Raw genomic sequence first — 20,752 nt, 5'->3', positions numbered from 1 at the left:
TTTCTTTGTAGACCGCGAGGCTCAGGTTCGGCTGGGTTTAATGATTAACAGCTGGTATTTGAACGTGTGGTTCTGCGAGGCTTTGGCAAGCAGGCATACACTAATGGGAGTTTGCCCAACTGCTAAGGCATGCAGACAAATCCGAGTTCTCTAGCAATCTCTCTGGGCATTTTTTTTTTTTTTTTTGAAGATACAGTAAAATAAGACAAAAAGAGCAAGCAACTCGACCGACGAACATTTTTGATATGCCGAGATTTTAAGGGCCTTGCGGAAGTGCTCCACAAAGAGACAAGGTTGCATAACATTGGGAACCAGTTAAAGTAAATATCAAAGTGAGCGTTACCTGCATAAGTTCATGTAGAGGAGGATGAAGACTATTTGGGAAGAAGAAAAACACTCTTACTGAGAATGCGGCAAACAAGCAAACAAAATGTTCTCAGGTATGATTTTGAAAATTCTTATTTAAGATTTCTCCCGAGCAATTATCCTTTTTCTACCACTGGGGCTTAAAAAACATTTTTATTTTTTTACAATGGAGAGTGATTGGTTTATTAAATTTGTCTGACCTGACATTTTAGAAGCTTATATCTCTAATCAGTTTGAGAGAAGATACAGAATGAAAGAAGACTAATCTTTGTAATCAATGACAAGTATTTTGCAAATTAAAAAGGTTTTCAAGATCAATATTAAGAAATAAGTCTTGGGGCGCCTGGGTGGCTCGGTGGGTTAGGGCCTCTTGCCTTCGACTCTGGTCATGAAATCAGGGTCCTGGGATCGAGCCCCGCATCAGGCTCTCTGCTCAGCGGGGAGTCTGCCCCCCCCCCCCCGCCCCCCGCCTGCCTCTCTGAGTACTTGTGATGTCAAATAAATTAAAAAAAAAAGTCTGGATTTTTCTCACTGACGGTCGGTTTTTTATAGAAGAGTTAAATCAGTACTTTGTGGGGATGAGTACATTTATGGATGACCAAGACAGTCTATGAATATATTTGCAGCAGAATTTTTAAAATGGGAAACTTTGTAAGTAGAAAATCATTTGGAGCTCAACAGCTATAGAGACTTCAGCGATGGAAAGTAAGGAAGCAATTTGTAAGGGAAAATAAAAGTGGAAAAATTGGAGTTGGGGAAGGGTCAGATGATGGCAGTGAGAAATCTCTGGTTAATGGTGAGGGGCAGGCGGGGTGGGGGTGGGGGCAGGGAGCAAGCAAAGATGAGGGGTGTAATCTCCCCTGTCAGTTCTGGGTTCTTCAGAACTAGGAAAGTGTTGAACTCTACACACAACCATGCTGAAGAATGTCCTGGGATGTGGGGAAAGAAAAATTCAGCCTTATGGTAAGAACCCTGGGAACACTATGGAATTAACCACTCCCTCCCTCCCTATGTCTTATAAACACTGATGGCAGTAAGCTAATTATAAATTCACATTTTATGTTTTAAACACATGCACATTTTTCTCTTTGTAGGATGGTTTTATTATATCAAGTGGTACATTTCATTTTATTTGCCTCAGTTTCTGGTGGTAAGTAGAGCTTAATCTTAGGTATGAATTGGAAAGAGCTTGGTTCCCTGACTTGAAAACGAGGAAACAAAAGGGATTGATCCCAGGGATGGAAATCACACCGAGGTCCCATGCCATCTATTCCAGGGAAGGACATCATAGTTTTATTTTTCACTTAAGGCTCTGGGGGTTTTCAAAACAGGGGAGACAAATGAGGTACAGGAACTCTTCATAATAGCAGTAATCTATATGTATGTCTATATACACATCTGTACCTATATTTATATCCAAATCCATATCACTCATACTAGTTTGATGGTAAGTAGTACTTGCTTTGTACCAAGAGGTGGGATGTGTGGGCAGTGGGAGTATTTTGAGCTGTTAATAGACTTCATTAAGGCTGTGGGGCGGTGGGTGGGGGGAACTGCTGTACAGTTCTGTTGGAAGCAACACAGAACTTGGGGGGGCCAGGTTTCTGTTAACCTCCAGGTCATTCTTGGCTAGCTGCCAATTTTGGAGAAAATTATGCTATCTGCAGAGGTTGTAGTTGGGTAATTTAGAAGGTGTATATGGTGGGTTTTGAGCAGAGTCTGTGGCAGGGATCCTTACTCCTTTTCCCCCATAAATCCATGGAGACTATATTCTCAGAATAATGTCTTTAAAGACATAAAGCAAAAATACACAGGATTACCAAGAAAATCAAGTATATTGCAATATACTTAATTAATGTGTTTAAAAAAAAAAACACCCCGAATTCTGATATAAAAATAGATCTGCTTCGTATTAACACATGATATAACAAGATTTAGTGGTTAAAATCTTAGTGGTCTAAAAATGCAGAGTAATAATTACTACCAAAGTAGTCATGAGGATAATGGTATTTTAAGGTATCTGTAGGTAGTATTTTCTTTTTAAATCTTATAATTGTACTATGACAAAGTTGCAGATACTGTGAACACTATGTGCTTTGTTACTTACATTAACAAGAGAAGTCTATGCCACATTTCAGTTAGAGGTTAGAGAAAATAAAGTTGGAATTTTCCCCATCCAAGGTCATGGGCTACCTAAATCTTGTAAGCCTCTAGTGATAGTTTTCACTGCTCCCTACTTACATATTTTCCTATATATTTGGTATGTTGGTTATTGCTACAATAAGTATTTGAGTTATATTTTATCCTCCCAAAGTATTTCATTTTTACCAAATCTGTATGTATACATTTACATATATAGTATGCATATAGTAAATGTATATGAAAGATATTAAGAAGACCATGGGCGGTATAGTAGTACTTCTTAATAGGAATATACCAAGATTAAAAACTACAACCTTTTATTCAGTGACTAAATAATAATGACCCAAAGAGTATAATCTGAAATATTAGCTATCTCTTCCTAGAAACAGAAAAAAAAATAATCTTATGCACTTTAGCTTTAAAAGAAAAAAACACAAACCTGTGTATGGTTTCAGTTAGAATGGGATTCAGCTATTTTTCTGAGCGTCTAAAGTTCCTGTTACTAAACTGGCCCATTTAAAATAGTAATATGATACCGAATATCACATCCAGGGCCATTGAGCACTATTGAAAAGTCAATCTGGATCCTTTGTTTCATATAAACTTGGAGTTTCAACAAGCAAGCAGCAGGGAAAGGAAAAAGCAGGTGGCCCAGTCCAGACTTGGATGCAATGCTAAAGAACATCTTGGGCCAGTAAAGCTCTGTGCAATTATTCAGTCACCCACAAAGCTCCCGTGTCTCCCAGACAACCCCCATCTGCACCGTTCCATTAAGGCAAACGTGCCATTTTGTGATTTCCTTTTCTGTCTGAGGCTTCTCACCCAATAAACTACCATAAAAGTATTGATTGCTCTGATTTCCAAGGTCAGGCATATTTTCTGTTATGTAGACCTGCTCTGCTGGCCTTTGTGAGATTATTTTCTAATCAGTTATGTGCAACTAAAATCCAAAATAAGGCATGCAATGTATTACATCACAGACTGTGTGACTGAGCTGTTGACAGACACCTGCTTCGAAGGAGGAGACATCACTACCGTCTTCACGCCAAGTGCCAGGCATTGCCAGCTCGTCTGCACCCACCACCCACGCTGTTTGCTTTTCACCTTCGTGGCTGAATCGTCTTCTCAAGATCCTACCAAATGGTAAATGTTTGCATTTCTACATAGGAGAAATAGTTTTTACATGAGGATTACTTACCAATGAGTATTCATCTACCATTTTATAAAATGTATGGTCAATAGTTGGAAAACATACTGTCCTTCAATTGAAATACAAAATATTACAGAAAAAAAGGATGGTGTTTTGGCAGATAAGGGAGGAGCAGATGTGCCCCTCAGTGTGGACTTTCCAACTTCTCTGTGGTCTAGATTTTAATGGTGTACTTTCTCTCTTATTTCTCTCCACTTTTATGCCTCTTAATCATTTTGTTCTTTGCTTTTTGATTGTTATTGATGTTGGATGTTATTTAAACTGGTGCTTTTCCCTCAATTATTTTATTAGGAGATAAATATTTATAATGGTAGTTTCAAAGAATAGTACAGTAGTCCCCTGACACCACCAAGACTTTTGCCATTTCTTCCCTATCTACCTCTCTTTCTATCATCTATCTAATCTATCTGTTTAACCACTTGAATTAATTTGAAGACATTATAACATTTCACCCCTAAATATTTCAGTATACATTTTCCTACACGAAAAACATATAATTTTAACAAGAATCCCTTTAAATCATCTCAGTTGTCCCCCAAATATAATTTATAGCTATTAACCAGAATCTTCTTCAGAAGATTGCATTTGCATTTGATCACAAATTGCATTTAGTGGTTTTATGTCTATAATTATGGTTTTATTTTTATTTTTTTAAAGGTTTTGTTTATTTGAGAAAGTGAGTGAGAGAGAGCATGAGAGGGAGAGGGTCAGAGGGAGAAGCAGACTCCCCACTGAGCTGGGAGCCCGATGAGGGACTCGATCCTAGGACTTGGGTTTCATGACCCCAGCCGAAGGCAGTCACTTAACCGACTGAGCCACCCAGGTGCCCTAGAGTTATATTTTTAAAATTTTAGGACATTCCATCCACAACTTTTGTTTCCATGTTGAACCTGAAAATTCAGTAACAAAGCTTTACTACAGAATTAAGTTATCAACATCTTTGTGTCTTATTGCCACATTCATAGATACTTACATAGTACCCAGAACTTATGAAATTACTATTCTAGAATCTAGAGCAGAGCTTGGCAAACTTTTTCTTGACAAGGCAGGGAATAGTTTGGGCTTTACAGGTCAAAAAGCAAAATCAAGAATATTACTTAAGTACTTATATAACCATTTAAAATGTAACCATTTAAAAATATAGAAACAATTCTCAGCTCATGGGCCAGACAAAACAGGTGGAGGATTGTTTCACCAACAGGCCAGAGTTCACCCACTCCAGTTTCCAGGTAGTAGGGAATACAATATGTGATCTTTTAAGTGTAGGAATGTTGGAATGAGAAATAAATTTGCAGTTTTGCCAAGAAAATATTTGTTTTGGCAGGAGATAGAGGAATTTGTTTCTTTCTCTTTGACTTTCTGTGTGCTGGCTTTTAAGATCCATTCTTTTATTTTTATTTTTTTTAAAGATTGTATTTATTTATTTGACAGAGCTCACAAGTAGGCAGAGAGGCAGGCAGAGAGAGAGGAGGAAACAGGCTCCCTGTTGAGCAGAGAGAGCCATGCGGGGCTTGATCCCAGGACCCTGAGATCATGACCTAAGCCAAAGGCAGAGGCTTAATCCACTGAGCCACCCAGGTGCCCCAAGATCCATTCTTTTAAAATGTAAATTCTCATGCAGTAATTTTTTTTTTTTTTTTTTTAAACAGGTTTACTTGTATCCTGAAAGACAGTGTAACAGAAACACTGCCAAGGATGAATATGACAGGAGCCATTTCTGGATATTCTTTCAAGCAATGCTCACACCAAATAAGTGGTAAGTTGTCTTATTAGAATTTTTAAATGCTAGTTACTGTGATGTATATGTATAGTCATATCACATATGGTTTTATAATTATAAAACAAAACCCTGCTGTATGGTCATAGAGTCTCCAAATGAAGTTAGTTCCTTCAGTGTAGAATAAAAACTAAGCATGCATATCCCCCCCATTCATTAAAATTTACACAATAAAAGGACATGATCTTACTACATTAGTCCTCACCATTCATTTGTTGTCTTTCTCTTTTCCAGTTTAAAGTTTTATATAAAAGTCCTTATTAAACGTATGACTTCAAATCAAAAGAGCAGCTGTAAAAGTTGAGATGACACTTGCCTTAATAGTCAAAAGATTCCTGGATAGTTTAGTCAATCAGTCAGAGGGTTAAAGGAGATCAGGGAGGCCAGGGCAGAAAACTGAAACAGTGATTTACAAGTTTACATTGTTGCAATATAAGAAGGACATGGGCATTGTTTTGCGGCTTCCACCTGAGGGTAGAAATTAAGCAGATTAAGATGAAAACAAAGGATTTCTGAGGAACAGTGGCAGTTAAGTGTGGAAAGAGGAAGTCAGGAGGGACAGTTGCTAAGGTAGCATTATTCCAGTTGCCCCTGGAATCTGGAAGATTGCCATTTTCTACTTTTGTTTCCAGCTTGCAACAAAAAGGTGTATGTGGGCTTGGACATGAAAGGCATGAACTATAATGGCTCGATCGCTAGGAATGTTCAGGAATGCCAAGAGAGGTGTACGAATGATGTGCACTGTCACTTTTTCACATACGCAACAAGCCAGTTTCCCAGCGCAGAGCATCGGTGAGTGAGCAATGGGCTGAACCCAAGGACAGTAAGTAGATCATTACATTATCCGATGAAAAACATGTATTGCATGGAGCACTGGGTGTGGTGCAGAAACAGTGAATCTTGGAACACTGAGAAGATAAAATTTTTTTAAAAAGGAGAAAAAAAAAGAAAAACAAAATTTCTCTTTAGCTGAATGCCAGATTTTACTTTTAGCCCCTAAATGACATTATTACAGTAAGTACAGTGCTGATAGTCTTCTTCACAGAAAGTGCGTTTAAAGCCCAACTCGGATGCATTTCCTTATACTAAGGAGTCTGTCTTTTACTGACATTGTTACATTAAAAAAAAAAAAAAAAATTGGGCGCCTGGGTGGCTCAGTGGGTTAAGCCGCTGCCTTCGGCTCAGGTCATGATCTCAGGGTCATGGGATCGAGTCCCGTATCGGGCTCTCTGCTTGGCAGGGAGCCTGCTTCCCCCTCTCTCTCTCTCTCTGCCTGCCTCTCTGTCTACTTGTGATCTCTCTCTGTCAAATAAATAAATAAAATCTTAAAAAAAAAAAAAAGTAACCCATCTCCTAACTAATTTAAAAATGACACATTTCTTCATTGACAGTTTTGAGAGTTATAATTGGTCTGACTATGCCATTCCTGGCCTAAAGGATTATAGAACCAAAAGGAAAAACCCTCTCAGGCCTCTTTAAATGACAGTTTCTTACCTAAGACAAAATAACTGAAACCCATGTGAAGTGTTTTAAAATCTTTCCCACATTGGATTTTGAAATATTCCAGAGATAAATGGGTAGGATATAAAAAGGACTTGATCTCTAATAATGAATCTGTGTTCTCTTTTTAAAAAAAGTTTAGGGAAGAAATGTCACTGACTTTTATATTTACAAATATTTGCGATGTTTTTGAGTTCTATGGTAAATTATACTTATCTAGAATCCAAAAGAGAGAAAGAAAAATAAGTTCAAATGACAAATATTTGGATTTACCTTTGGGTTTTAACATTGCCGCTCTCCATATTCACAACAGGGACACGAAGGAAAGCAAATAAAGCAATAGAGATTTATTTCAAAAACAATGATAAAACCCTAATAAGCAAGCTTTCATGGTTTGTATTTAGCTTAGTTCGTATATCTTTTTACATATTTTATATCTAAGACTTAACACAATGGGGACAGCAAGCCAGGAACTTGGGAGTTGCTGGGCATTATAAAAAAGTTAAACTGCTTAAATTGAGAAGGGCTTGAGAATTCATTACTTCCCACCCGATACTCTTTAGACCATCCTTCCTCCAAAGCTGGCATTTTTGTGGTGAAAAACAAAGTTGACAAAATTCACAGGCTCACCAGGTCTTGGCAGAGCAAGGACTGAAGTCCAATTGTCCGGTTCTCTGATTCATGCTTTTCAGAGCGATCCTTTAGCTGTAATGCCCAGGTAGTGTCTACATTGGAATTTCTTATCACCTTACGCTTTTTCCTGCTTGTATTTAGAGGAGTAAAACATTTGTCCATTTTTGTTTTTATTCAGTAACATTTGTCTCCTGAAGTACACCCAAATGGGGCTACCAACCAGAATAATGAAGCTTGGTTCAGTGGTGTCTGGATTTTCCTTGAAATCCTGTGCACTTTCTAACCTGGGTAACTATTACTACTTCGTGAGACGGTTTGGCCATTAAATAGTAAGTGCATGCTGATGGTATGTACTATGGGTGCTCACTGATGAGATGGACCAAATGATCTTTTACCTTCTTCCCGTGAAAAAATTCATTATGTCCTATATAATTAGAGCTACGTTGGAATTTAAAATAATCACTTTATGTTTCCTCATTTATTTTATTTTTTTTAAAGATTTTATTTATTTATTTGACAGATGGAGATCACAAGTAGGCAGAGAGGCAGAAAGGGAAACAGGCTCCCCGCTGAGTGCAGAGCCCGACGCGGGGCTCGATCCCAGCACCCCGAGACCATGACCCGAGCCGAAGGCAGAGGCTTTAACCCACTGAGCCACCCAGGCACCCTAATGTTTCCTCATTTAAAAGAAACATTTGAAGATCCTCAGATTAAAAAAAAAACTTTAAAAAAATTGTTATGGAGACTTTATTACCTTAGAGCAATTTTAGATTTGCTGCAGAGTTGAGGGGAAAGTAGAGATGCCCCATATACCCCTGTGCCCCACCCATGCGCAGACTCCCTCATGATCAATATTCCCCTCCAGAGTGGTACGTTCGTTACGGTTGATTAACGTACGCAAACCCATCCTCCTCCCCTCAAGTCCATGGTTCACTTTCTCATGCACTCTTGGTGGTGTGTATTCTATGGGTTTGGACAATGTCATTACAGTATCATACAGAGAATTTCCACTGCCCTCAAATTCCTCTGTGCTTAGCCTATTTATCCCTCCCTCACCCCCTCACTAACTTTTCATATGGCATTTACAAATATGATAACTGAGATTTTACCGATTGTGTGGGAGAACTGATTCCTTAAGCATAGTGTCTTCTGTTGTGCAGCTTGCATTAGGGACATTTTCCCTGGTACGGCGTTTGCAGACAGTAATATTGACAGTGTCGTGGCTCCAGATGCCTTTGTCTGTCGCCGCATTTGTACTCACCATCCCAGTTGTTTGTTTTTTACCTTCTTTCCTCAAGAATGGCCAAAGGAATCTGAAAGGTAAGGAGTTAAGATTAAGATTAATGTGGTATCTTTTAAAACAACTGCTCAAAATCCATTGTTAACAATTCTGAGCTGCTACACATTTGATCTAAATGCCTGCATAGAGTAGATCAAATTTGCAAAGAAGAATTCCTAGCTCCTCTCTCTTTCTGTTCCCAACCTAATGGCCACAAATCCCATGTTAGCAAGGACTCTTGTTTTCTTTAGCTGGGGGAGGTCCCTGCCTTCAGCAAAGAGAGTTGCCTAGCTCTTAACAGAATGAAGAAAACATGGATGACCATTAAGAGGCAACTTCGTCCAATGCCCAGTTTGAGATCATTGAGCAGAAGAAGCTAGGAATACCAGTGAAATGTCCAATCACTGTGAAGAGAAGGGGAAGTGAAGGCCTATATTAATGAAATTGGGGATAATTGCGAAGGGAGTTTTGAGACTTGAAATGCTGTTTCCCTACTGATGGGTATTAATACAGGAAACCATAGTAAAGCATAAGAATTGTCTTTGATCATTAAAGGGTTATTTTTTGGGGTTGCTGCCCCTCATTAATAAGACTTACTAAAAAAAACAAACAAACCCAAGTCTGCTTCAGAATCTAGGTTCTCTATATTATCTGAATCAGAATTCCCAGAATCCTTGGTATGCACTTGATTTGGTTGCCCACATGGGGATTGTGTCCCCAAGAGCAATCCAGCCAGGGTAGCCCTCAAGTTTCTTGTCCATCAAGCAAGCCTGGTTTTCCATTGAGAAACTTTCAGAAGTATTCAGTCTGTCACATGAAAATATATCTGTTGCTTTCATTTACTCAACAACATAATGTAATTTATTTGGTGCCTTCTGTATACCAGGCACTGTTCTAAACACCAGGGATACTATTAATGAACTAAACAGATAAAAACCCTGCCCTATTTGGACCAGAGTGAAAGTGATAGAGAAGTAATCAGATTGGGATATATTGTCCATGTAGGGCCAATAAGATTTGCTGATGAATTTGACGTCGGCTCTGGAGGAAAGAAAGTCAATGATAGCGCTAAGACTTTTGGCCCAGGGAGCTGAGAGGATGAAAACCCCATCACAGGGATGTAGATTTCAAGAGGGAAGAGATGCCTAGTAGACATCCAGAAGTGTTGAATTGGCAATTGGAAAGAGAAATCTGGAACGAAGAAGAGAGGTTTATGTTCTAGATCTGTGTTCTGGTGTTACCAGCATACATGGTAATCCAAGTGACTGAAACTGGGTGAGAACGTTAAAGGACTGAAAGCAGGCAGAGAGAAAGGAGGTTCAAAGATTGAGCCTTGGGACATGATAAATGCCACAAATTAGAAAGATGGCTTTGATACCATTGGGTTCATTGCTGTTCTTTTTCTTTGTATTCCTTTTATAAAATTCTCAATCAATGTCTGTAAGAGGAGTAACACTTGGATCTTCAGTACAGGGTGAGAGAGGGGGATGAACACTATAGGGCAAGACTTGGCTTTTTAAATTTAAATTAATTAAAATTAAATAGAAGTATATATTCATTTCTACAGTTGTATTAGCCACATCCAAGTGCTCACTAGGCACATGTAGCTAATGGCCATTGCCTTGGATGGCACAGACATGGACTATTTCCATCACTGCGGAAAATTCTGTTGGGCACCTCTGCTCTACACTGTGATTTGGGGCTAATTAAGAAAAGTTCATTCCTTCTAGGAAGATGCTCCCTGTGCGGAGTCTGTGTTGGAATGCATTTATCCCTGTCTAAGCCACGAATAAATCTGCCATCCAGAGTCACCCAGCAACTCCGGATGCCAGATTTCTCCATTAACATGAAAGTGATGGAATCTTTGAGTTGGGCGAGGAGATTTGAAAGAAAGGGGGCAAAGAAGGAAAGTGCTTGGAACACTGACAATAGAAGCAGCTCAGAAAATTTTTATGGAGGCAAGTCGTTTTGTTTTGAAGATCTGTCTACCACCTGTGGATCATGGGGTCTCACTTAATGATTTATGAAGAGTACTTACAAAATGAAAAATTTTTCACTATCCAGGACCAACATGAATTAATTGCCTTTTGTATGTGCTATAAAAAATGGTTCTTCTCTTTGATATGTCCTACATGATATATTTACATTACCCTCCCCCCTCACTTTTTTTACGGTCAGAAATCTTTGTCTCCTGAAAACATCTGAAAGTGGATTACCGAGTACACGCATTAAAAAGAACAAAGCTCTTTCTGGGTTCAGTCTGCAAAGCTGCAGACACAGTGTCCCAGGTAAGCTGTGAAAGCACTTTCTCCTGCTCGAGCTCAGCACAGCCGAGGCTGACCAGTGCTGAGGTTTTGTGTCTCATATCTGATCTGTGGTTTGCTGCCTAGTGTTTTGTCACTCCTCATTTTACCACGACACTGATTTCTTGGGAGAAGAACTGGACATTGTTGATGCGAAAGGGCATGAAGCTTGCCAGAAAATGTGTACTGACGCCATACGCTGCCAGTTTTTTACCTACTCCCCATCTCCAGAATCTTGCAACGGAGGGAAGTAAGACCTATGAAGAGTTATGTACACACTCTTGTCCCATCTTCTAGAGGGGTGCGTTATGTTTATACTCTTTTGTTTCCAACTTGCAGGGGTAAATGTTACTTAAAACTTTCTTCAAATGGATCTCCAACTAAAATACTTCATGGGAGAGGAGGCATCTCTGGATATACATTAAGGTTATGTAAAATGGATAATGGTGAGTTTAATGTTACCTTAGGAAAAATACATCCGAAGGAGTTACTCTGTACCAAATATATCACGACAGAGAGAGTCATTAATAGCTGCAAAGGGGAGAAAATTAGTATGATAACAAACTTAGATGCAATTTTCTCTTATTTCTGCTCCTGTCACTCAGGCTGACCATTTTTTATGGGTAATTATTGGGCCTTAACTAAACTCTGCGTTGCCTTAGTATTAAATGAATATGTGTTTTAATTTGACACATTTATACAGCTGGTATTTCATGGTGAGACTCAGGTTTAGCCAACACTTTGATGTTTGATTCTTATTATGAAGGCCAGTGATCTTTCTTATCATCCTTTAAAAATGAATATCAGCCAGCATTTTGGTTAATCAAATCATTCATTTTCTGTCCATCAGCCATGACTTGACTTTTAACTGAAAGATAAATAATTATCATATGTTTGAAAAATTATGTATTTATTAAAAAAATAAAGTAGTTCCTTCTCAGGGGCCTTCATTCTTTTCTGATTGCCTACAGTGTTCTGCATATCTATTTACTATTGGCAAAAATTTACAGTAAAACCTTTTTAATTTATAACAATCAGTGTGGTAGGGTAGAAAGGAAATAAAAAGATTGTATACATTAAAGAAGACCTATACTAACATAAAAATTTTAATGGAAATCAGATCAGCTGTGGCCAATTCCAGGGGCTAATTTCTAAGCATAGTACCGAGTGCTGGTTTTTAGGCAAACAGATGATCTAAAGGACAGAATCCCCAAGAGGAAAGAATATACCACACTCCTCCCTAAATTACCCATTATGACTTCAGTATTTATTGATTTACATAAAACTACATTTTAGACTTTTGTTGCTTAATGTCCAGTATTATAAAGTATTACAAATTTAAGATTCAACAAGATTTAGTGAATAAAAAGGAGTGATGATTATACTTTGTAATGGTTTTCAGAGTATGAAAATTTTTTTGTGTCAGAATTCTCTACTGAGGAGAAGAGTAAATCCTTAACTTCTGAGAACTTGTCACATAGCATATACCATATTGTGTGTAGTGCTTAACATCCTAACTAGGAAACCGTGCCTTCCTGGGGTGTAGAGGGGTCTGATGGGAATCTTTGGATGGCCCGAGCTCCTTTAAAAAGCCAGCCAATGAAGTTGTATCTCAAATATTCTCTGTTTTCCTCACAATACATTTACCTGAGACGGAAGGAGCATTTACGATAATTTTGTCATCTGTTAAGCACTAGAAGGGATGCTTGACATTTGGCAGATTTTGTTGTCAGTGATATTGATACAGTTTCTAAAATGGGAATCACACTTACACCTTAAATTGCAGAATCCATTCCCTACCCACCTTCCTTCTTAGCTTTTTCTCTAATAAATGTATGGATTCTGGTCCGTGAAGGCTACAGTATATATCACGTAGAAATTGATAGCTGAAGCAGAAAATACAAGATAAAGGGAAATAAAATCTTACAACTTTTTAGGGCACCTTCTGAAACTAGATAATTAGATTTTCCTGCACTATACTAGATGAAATAATACCCTAGTTGGCGGGGGTGGGGGGGATACCTACTGGAGATAGTTATCATGTCTTACACTGTCATTGGTCTTCATAACTTCTTGAAGATACATAGCAATTGCCATAAAAAAAATGTTTCCTGACACAAAATCTAACGCTAAACACATATCCTCAGCATTTTGTTTAAACTGAGAGATGAAAGGGAATGAACAAGACCTATTACTTATCCCTAAGAAAGACTTTCTTGTTTGTAACATATTTTAGTTATGGCTTACCTATTAATTTTCCTAAACTTTGCCATTCCTTTCTTGTAAATCATAATGGCTTCCCTGAAATTTCCAGAATCTAGTCAAAATCTTCAAAATGTTACTCTGAAGCTAATCTCACTCCATCTACTCTGAGGTGAGAACTCTTCTCTCAGCATCCCAGCCTGTTTAGGCTTTCTCAAGCACATCAAGCTTATTCCTGCCTCCACATGCACCAACTGGTGTTTTCTCCAAGACTCCTTTTCCTGATTTCTCCTTTGATTTGAAGTCTGCCCCAGGATTATATATCTGTTTCCCTGTTGAGGAAAGAAAGGCCTGGATAGACTGTTTTACTGACTTCGTGTTTACCCATACTTTGTGTTTACCCACAAAACCGGGAGGCAGACCATCTAGGACTTGGCTTCTGACTAGTGACTCTCTTGCTAATTTCACACTCCTCCTTTAGCTAAGGCCATGAACCTTCCCTGATCCTCTGGGCCTTGCTATTCTAAGTGTGGTCTGGGTGTAGCATGTTGAGGTTACCGGTAAACCTGCTGAAAGAATTTCAGGTTTCACCCTAGACTGAATCAGAATCAGTATTTTAAAAAACAATCAGGTGAAAAAATAAAGTTTAAATAAAATAAAAGATAACCCGGTGATCCATATGCACATTAAAATATGAGAAGAATTGCTCTAGAAAACTGTTGTCTATGAGCACCTCATTCCCATTCTACCCGGGTTGCTGGGCCAGATTTGGCCAAGGCTCCCATCAGGAGGGTGGGTGCTCATGTTTGACATCTCGGGAAGTGGAAGCAGAATGGATTGTCCTACCCAGGGCAGCTAAGACAGGAAGAAACAGAGGGGTAAATCAGAATGAAAGTCCTTGAGAGAATGTCCAACTGTCAACAAGACCCAAAGGCAGAAGCAGTTCAAAAACAGAAGAGCAGCTCAGGTTTGGATGGAACGCAGCTGGAGCAGGAGAGACTGGGATCAAAGGTCAGCCCGAAGGGAAGAAGATGGGGGAATTGGACAGATGCGGTAAACTGAGTGGAAGGATATTCTCAAGCTTCAGGGCTGATTGAAATTCAGATTCCTTGGCTCTGCTGTCCAAGTTTCTGATCTATCAGGTCTGAGGGAAGCTCAAGAGGTTTCATCTCTAACAAATTCCCAGCTGATGTGATAGGTCTAAGGGCCACCCTTGACAATGACTTCTTTGAAAGAACCATTAGGGTTTATCATGTGAGGGAGGATAAGACTGCATGCAATACCGGATGAGACTTTCTTTGGGGACGTGTAATTACCAGGTGCCTCAGTCATTCAGTTTTCCTGTGTATGCTTCGCTTGCCAACTTGATTACAAAATTTCTTCATGTCAGCGTCATGATAGAATATGGAATCAAGGGAAGGTTTTCTCCTCTTTGAACCTGAAGGGACATAACTACTGAAGGAAAAGGAAGATTTAGGAAGCTCCTCATTGCCACCCCTCTGTTGCAGTGTGTACAACCAAAATCAAACCCAGAATTGTTGGAGGAACGGCATCTGTTCATGGCGAGTGGCCATGGCAGATAACTTTGCAGATCACGTCACCCAGCCAGAGACACCTGTGTGGAGGCTCCATCATTGGAAACCGGTGGATACTAACAGCTGCTCACTGTTTCGACGAGTTGGTACCATTCCTGTTTTTATTAGTTCCCCAGACTCACACATATATTAAATCTGTCATTAGCATTTTAGTAAATACTTTAAAAATGCAAATTATCCTATTTGCTAAATTAAATTTCTAGAGTGAAAAAAAGAAATGCAGAAGGTAAGAACCACTTATGGTCTGCCAGCATCAGATGAAGTGCGGAAACATGATGGCATACTATTTCATGTGCCCATTTAAATGCATCCAAATGTCCAGGAGTGTTCTTGGTAGTTCCATCAGGACATATCTTCTGTGCATTGTCTTGGGCCTCGGGTCCAGAACTAAACACAAGGAGAATTTCCCCTTCTCTAAATCTAATATGCCATTCTCTCTCTCCCTTGCTGCTTCTTCCCTGTCTCTCTTTTATCTTCCCCCTCCTCCTCTCTCTCTCTCTCTCTCTCTCTCTCTTCTCTCCCTATGTTTCCAAATACAGAAGGAAGAGTTCATTATAAATCCTCAAATTGGATTCCCTACTTAGGTCAGTTTCAATATTGAGCAGACCTAAAAGCTCCATCGGGAGATTATGTGTATCCCAGGGAATTTTAGTTGGCCAAACTTGCTCTTTGTACTTCAGAATTCTCTGAGTTTCCAGACATGGTATTGTGTGTTTTTTTGTCTTTCGCCAATATGTAGCATACTCACATTATAACTCACAGATATGTTTGAAGTCCATAGTCTCCTTTATGGTTTTTTTTTTTTTTTTTTTTTTACCTTTTTCCTATGGGAAAATGGAGTACCAGAAAAACCAAGTGAATTTCTCAGGATCACAGCTAATAATGCTAGGGTTGAGACTAGAACCTGGAACTCTTCATGAGAGGGCGATTGAGAGAGAAAAAGAGAGAGAACACATGTGTGTGTGAGTGTGTGTGTGTGTGTGTTGGGTGAAAAGAGCCTTCATTCATTTTTATGTGTTTTTTATAGTATATACTAACTCAGAGCTTTCTATGGGAGGAATATGTGAGTGAAAAAGCTTACTATGCAATCACTCCTTCCATCAAAAAGCCCACCACTTGTAGAAAACATTAGTAATAGGTAATTAGCAACTTGGTAATGGGAACTTCTTATCCTCTTATTGTTTTTTCCTTAGGGTAGAGTCGCCTAAAATCTTGCGTGTCTATAGTGGCATTCTAAACCAATCAGAAATTAAAAAGGACACATCTTTCTTTGGGGTTCAAGAAATAATAATTCATGATCAATATGAAGTGGCAGAAAGTGGGTATGATATTGCCTTGTTGAAACTGGAAACTGCAATAAATTACACAGGTATGTTGGAATTTTAAATGGGAAGTTATCAAGAATGATTTCCTAAATGTAATGTTTAACACCTCCAGATTCATGACCTGACCTCAGCAATCTCAAGGTGGCGTGATCGTGAAAGAGAGAGGGTCTGCAAAGCTAGTCTTTTAGTCTGTTAAGACTGGCACTCTTTCCTAATTATTAAAAAAATTAAAAAATAAATAAATTTTATTGTGGGATGTGGGTGAAGAGCTAAGTTTTCTGCAGGTTTTCTCAGATGCACCAAATGACATAACTCTATAACATATTGGAATATTAAAGATGATTGATATCTCTCTTTTAGAGACAAAAGAATTGCAGGTCAGAACAAGTAAGCAGTTTCTACAGGGTCACAGACCTAGTTAGAGAGATGGAGCTCATGGGGAGGGCTGTGCCTTGTCTCCCCCTCATTCCCTCACCCATCTAGTATGTGATGGATAACGCTGAACATGAGTGAAAATGAATGGAAATGAGGTAAACCCAAATATAATAAATAGAGAACACACGACCTGATATAAAGCTAAAGAAGAGAGTCTCTTCTGGGAAAGAAGGTATATTTTGATTCTGATGACTAAACTATGATTTTTAAAATTTAGATGCTCAGAGGCCCATATGTCTACCTTCCAAAGGAGATAGAAATGTAATATATACTGATTGCTGGGTGACTGGATGGGGGTACAGAAAGTTAAGAGGTAAGAAATGGTGTTTCTCAGTGTGCTCCATTCTAAAGGTAAAGAACATAGCTCAGGTTTACCCTTATCTGCTATATCATGGCATACAGCTAAAATGTGAGTAAAATAATCATGTCCTTCAACTACAGAAAGCATGTTAAATAAAAATGAAAGGCAGGGCACCTAGGTGGCTCGGTCAGTTAGGCGTCTACCTTCGGCTCAGGTCATGATCTCAGGGTCCTGGGATCAATCCCCACATCAGGCTCCCTGCTCAGCGGAGAGTCTGTTTCTCCCTCTGCCCCTCCTCCTGCTCATGCTCTTGGTCTCTCTCTCTCTCTTTCTCAAATAAATAAATAAATAAATAAAACCTTTAAAAAAATGAAAAGGTGAAGTTGCCCAAGTGAGGAGGATCCCACATCTGTTTGATTGGAAATTTTAAACATGACAATCTCATTTAAAGACTAATTATTTTTAATGACGTTTAATGTGAAACCTAGCACTTCTCATGAAATGTCCTGGCCTATTCAGTTATTTTCTCTAGGCTGTAATTCCAGTTAGAGGCATACTTAGTTTTGAACTTAGTGTTCACAAATAATCTCTATATTTTGCAATTATAAAAGGTTTATGAGGTAAACCTAATATTTTTTCTAGATTTTTATATAAGTATGATTTTGATTTTAAATTCATACCTTTATATATATATATATATATATATATATATATATGATGATTCCACTAACAAACCTTTTTTTTTTCAGGCAAAATACAAAATACCCTCCAGAAAGCTAGCATACCCTTGGTGACGACTGAAGAATGCCAGATAAGATACAGAAGGCATAAAATAACGAATAAGATGATCTGTGCAGGCTATAAAGAGGGAGGAAAGGATGCTTGTAAGGTAAGAGTGTTTTCAATCAGTTGAATACATTCACATTAGAATGTTTAATGCAATTTTTTTTTAAAGATTTTATTTATTTATTTGAAAGACAGAGATCACAGGTAGGCAGAGAGGCAGGCAAAGAGAGGAGGAAGCAGGCTCCCTGCCGAGCAGAGAGCCCGATGCGGGGCTCGATCCCAGGACCCCGAGATCATGACCTGAGCTGAAGGCAGAGGCTTTAACCCACTGAGCCACCCAGGCGCCCCTTAATGCAATTTTTAAAGAGAGAGCGAGAGCGAGCACATGCACACAAGTGGGGGAAGGGCAGCAGGAGAAAGAGAGAATCCCAAGCATGTTCCACACAAGGAGCCTGATGCGGGGATTGATCTCACGACCCTGAGTTCATGACATGAGCCAAAACCAAGAGTTGGACACTTAACTGACTGAGCCACCCAGGCACCCCAGAAAGTTTAATGCATTTAAGAAGCAGTCTTCTGGAAACCATGATATATTATTTTATTTACATTGAAGTTTATCGAAGAGCCAAGAACAGAATTTTAAGCAAAATCACTCTGAGGGAAATGTATTTAGATGAGAAGCATCTGAACTCATATGTGCACCTTTTCTTCCCCCCTTCTTCACCCCATCACAGGGAGACTCAGGGGGCCCCCTGTCCTGTAAACACAACGAGGTCTGGCATTTGGTGGGCATCACCAGCTGGGGAGAAGGCTGTGGTCAAAGGGAACGGCCAGGGGTTTACACCAACGTGGTTAAGTATGTGGACTGGATTTTGGAGAAAACTCAAGCAGTATGAAAGAGTCCCCACATGCCATTTGACACCTGAAAGGCAAACCAGATTATTTCTGGGAGGAGGGTTTTGATTGCACCGAAGACAGAGGCTGGGCTGCCATTTTCCTCCATAGGTTATGGTGCTGAGATAGTAACGCAGTGAAGGGGGTGGGTATTTGTGAGAATGTGCCAAGAGAAACAAATGATCATCTTCAAAACTTCCATTCTATGATAATCGTTGTTTTCAGCATCCAGTCTCTTGGTTTTTGATCACATGTTACTGGGCCAAAGAAATACTCCATGGTGATTTTTTAAAAATTCAAGTATTGATATTTTTTAAGATTCAAGAATCCAGTTGTGGCACCAGAGGCTCCGATAGAGCTGCCAGAAGCAACCACCATAAAAAGATTCGTGAAGTGAGAACTGGGAGCTGGAGAAAATGGGGACAAGGACAGTTACCCTCATTTTGCAAGAATCTGTGCTCTGCCTACATGAACATCTTTCTTTTGTGAAAGAAGAACTTGACTGGATTCAACGGCTGGTTTTCAGAATAATCAGGAATTTTTGTCAATTCAATTTTTTTTTTTTTTAAGAGGGAGAGAACAATGGGTGGAGGGTGGGGCAGAGGGGAGGGAGAGAGAGAGAATCTTAAGCAGGCTCCATGCTCAGCACAGAGCCTGATGCAGGATTTGATCCCATGCCCGAGATCATAACCTGAGCCAAAATTGAGAGTTGGTTGCTCAACCAGCTAAGCCACCCAGGCACCCCTGTCATTTCGGTTTTTAATATGTTTTTAAAGTAGTTTGGGTGGACATGAACCATGAGTGCATGTGAATGTCGACTCTAGGATTTCTATATGGGAAAGGATTGAAGGCTGTAATTCACCTGGACGTGGTATCTTAAGGGAAGAATTTTAAAGTTGTACTTGCCTAGAAAACTACTGGTGTGTAGATTGTATATTTATTTGGTGTGATTCTGGGTAAAGGAAGCTGATGGAGGTGAGGGAAACAAGCTAGAGCTTTCTGAAGAGAAGCTGCCATGGTGAGTGTGAGTTTACAAATCTACATTCATGGTAATAAAGGGTTTGGACAGAATTCAATACAAAGTACCTCCAGACTTCAGGGAAAAAACAATTTGGGAACAAGTGGATGGTTCTTGTAGAGTCTTCTTTATCTTCAAAACAGCTCCCTGTATGCTAAGTGTTGGGGTTTGCCCTCTAGTGCGAGTATTTGGTTATTGTTTCTGATGCCTAGACTGTGCCCTGTTTCCACTGCCGTTTTCAACCTGTGTCAACAACATTACATCTTATACAGTATGAAAAATGCTTAGGGAGCACACTGAACTATGAGGACATAGTGGTAAGCAAAGTGCTATGTCTTTACCTTCATGGAACCCCAGTCTAGGTAGCATGAACAACAAAAATCAAAGAATTATACAAGTGTAAAACTTCAGTGGGAGGGACGTACAGGGCTCTGTGACAATGGACAGGAAGATGAGCATTTGGGGCAGGTTCAAAGACTAGGATAAAAATGAGCTTGTGCTGAGGAGGACAAATGAAAAACAAAAGCAAACAGAACCCCAAATCAAAAAGACTGGGATGGTCTAACGGGGCCAGATCCAAAATGCTTATAGAGTCAAACAAGACAGACTGAGACTTGAGCACCATTAAAATTACCAAACAGTAGTAATAATTTTCTTATTATCTGCTTATTACCTTAGTAGTCTTGATGTAACACTTCACATTTTAAAAAAAATTGGGATATAATTCTTCGTAGGAAGAGATCTTCCCTCTACGTTCCCCATTTGTGTCTTTTTTGTGGTTCAAAACGAGAGGAAGAGGCATGAAAGGAAGAGGCATGAAAGACCATGTGTTACTAATCCATTTCTGAATAAACGTTTGTTCTTTAAAAGAGGCAGAGAGAGAAAGATCTTTCTGAAGTCTTCCCTGACAAATATTTGAGAAAAACACCACCTTAGTGTTGTCATACTTAACATTGAATATTATCTTAATTTTTGAATAGTAAGCA

At 39.2% G+C, this 20,752-nt stretch overlaps 1 protein-coding gene across 1 annotated transcript; it reads left to right on the top strand.

Moving 5' to 3' along the window:
- Positions 1 to 182: 182 nt before the first annotated feature.
- On the top strand, positions 183 to 19,339 carry F11 (coagulation factor XI). Its single transcript, XM_032838147.1, has 15 exons — positions 183 to 440; positions 1,461 to 1,516; positions 3,489 to 3,651; positions 5,368 to 5,474; positions 6,128 to 6,287; positions 7,807 to 7,916; positions 8,789 to 8,948; positions 11,086 to 11,195; positions 11,298 to 11,460; positions 11,550 to 11,656; positions 14,921 to 15,089; positions 16,201 to 16,376; positions 16,985 to 17,080; positions 17,818 to 17,957; positions 18,589 to 19,339. The coding sequence occupies exons 1-15, from the start codon at positions 409 to 411 to the stop codon at positions 18,748 to 18,750; spliced, it is 1,911 nt and encodes a 636-aa protein (XP_032694038.1). The 5' UTR covers positions 183 to 408; the 3' UTR covers positions 18,751 to 19,339.
- The last annotated feature ends 1,413 nt before the right edge of the window (positions 19,340 to 20,752 follow it).

The sequence above is a fragment of the Lontra canadensis genome, unplaced genomic scaffold (assembly GCF_010015895.1).
Source record: "Lontra canadensis isolate GAN:19392208 unplaced genomic scaffold, GSC_riverotter_1.0 scaffold102, whole genome shotgun sequence".
Taxonomy (NCBI): Eukaryota; Metazoa; Chordata; class Mammalia; order Carnivora; family Mustelidae; genus Lontra; species Lontra canadensis.
This window is presented reverse-complemented; position numbering and strand designations above follow the sequence as displayed.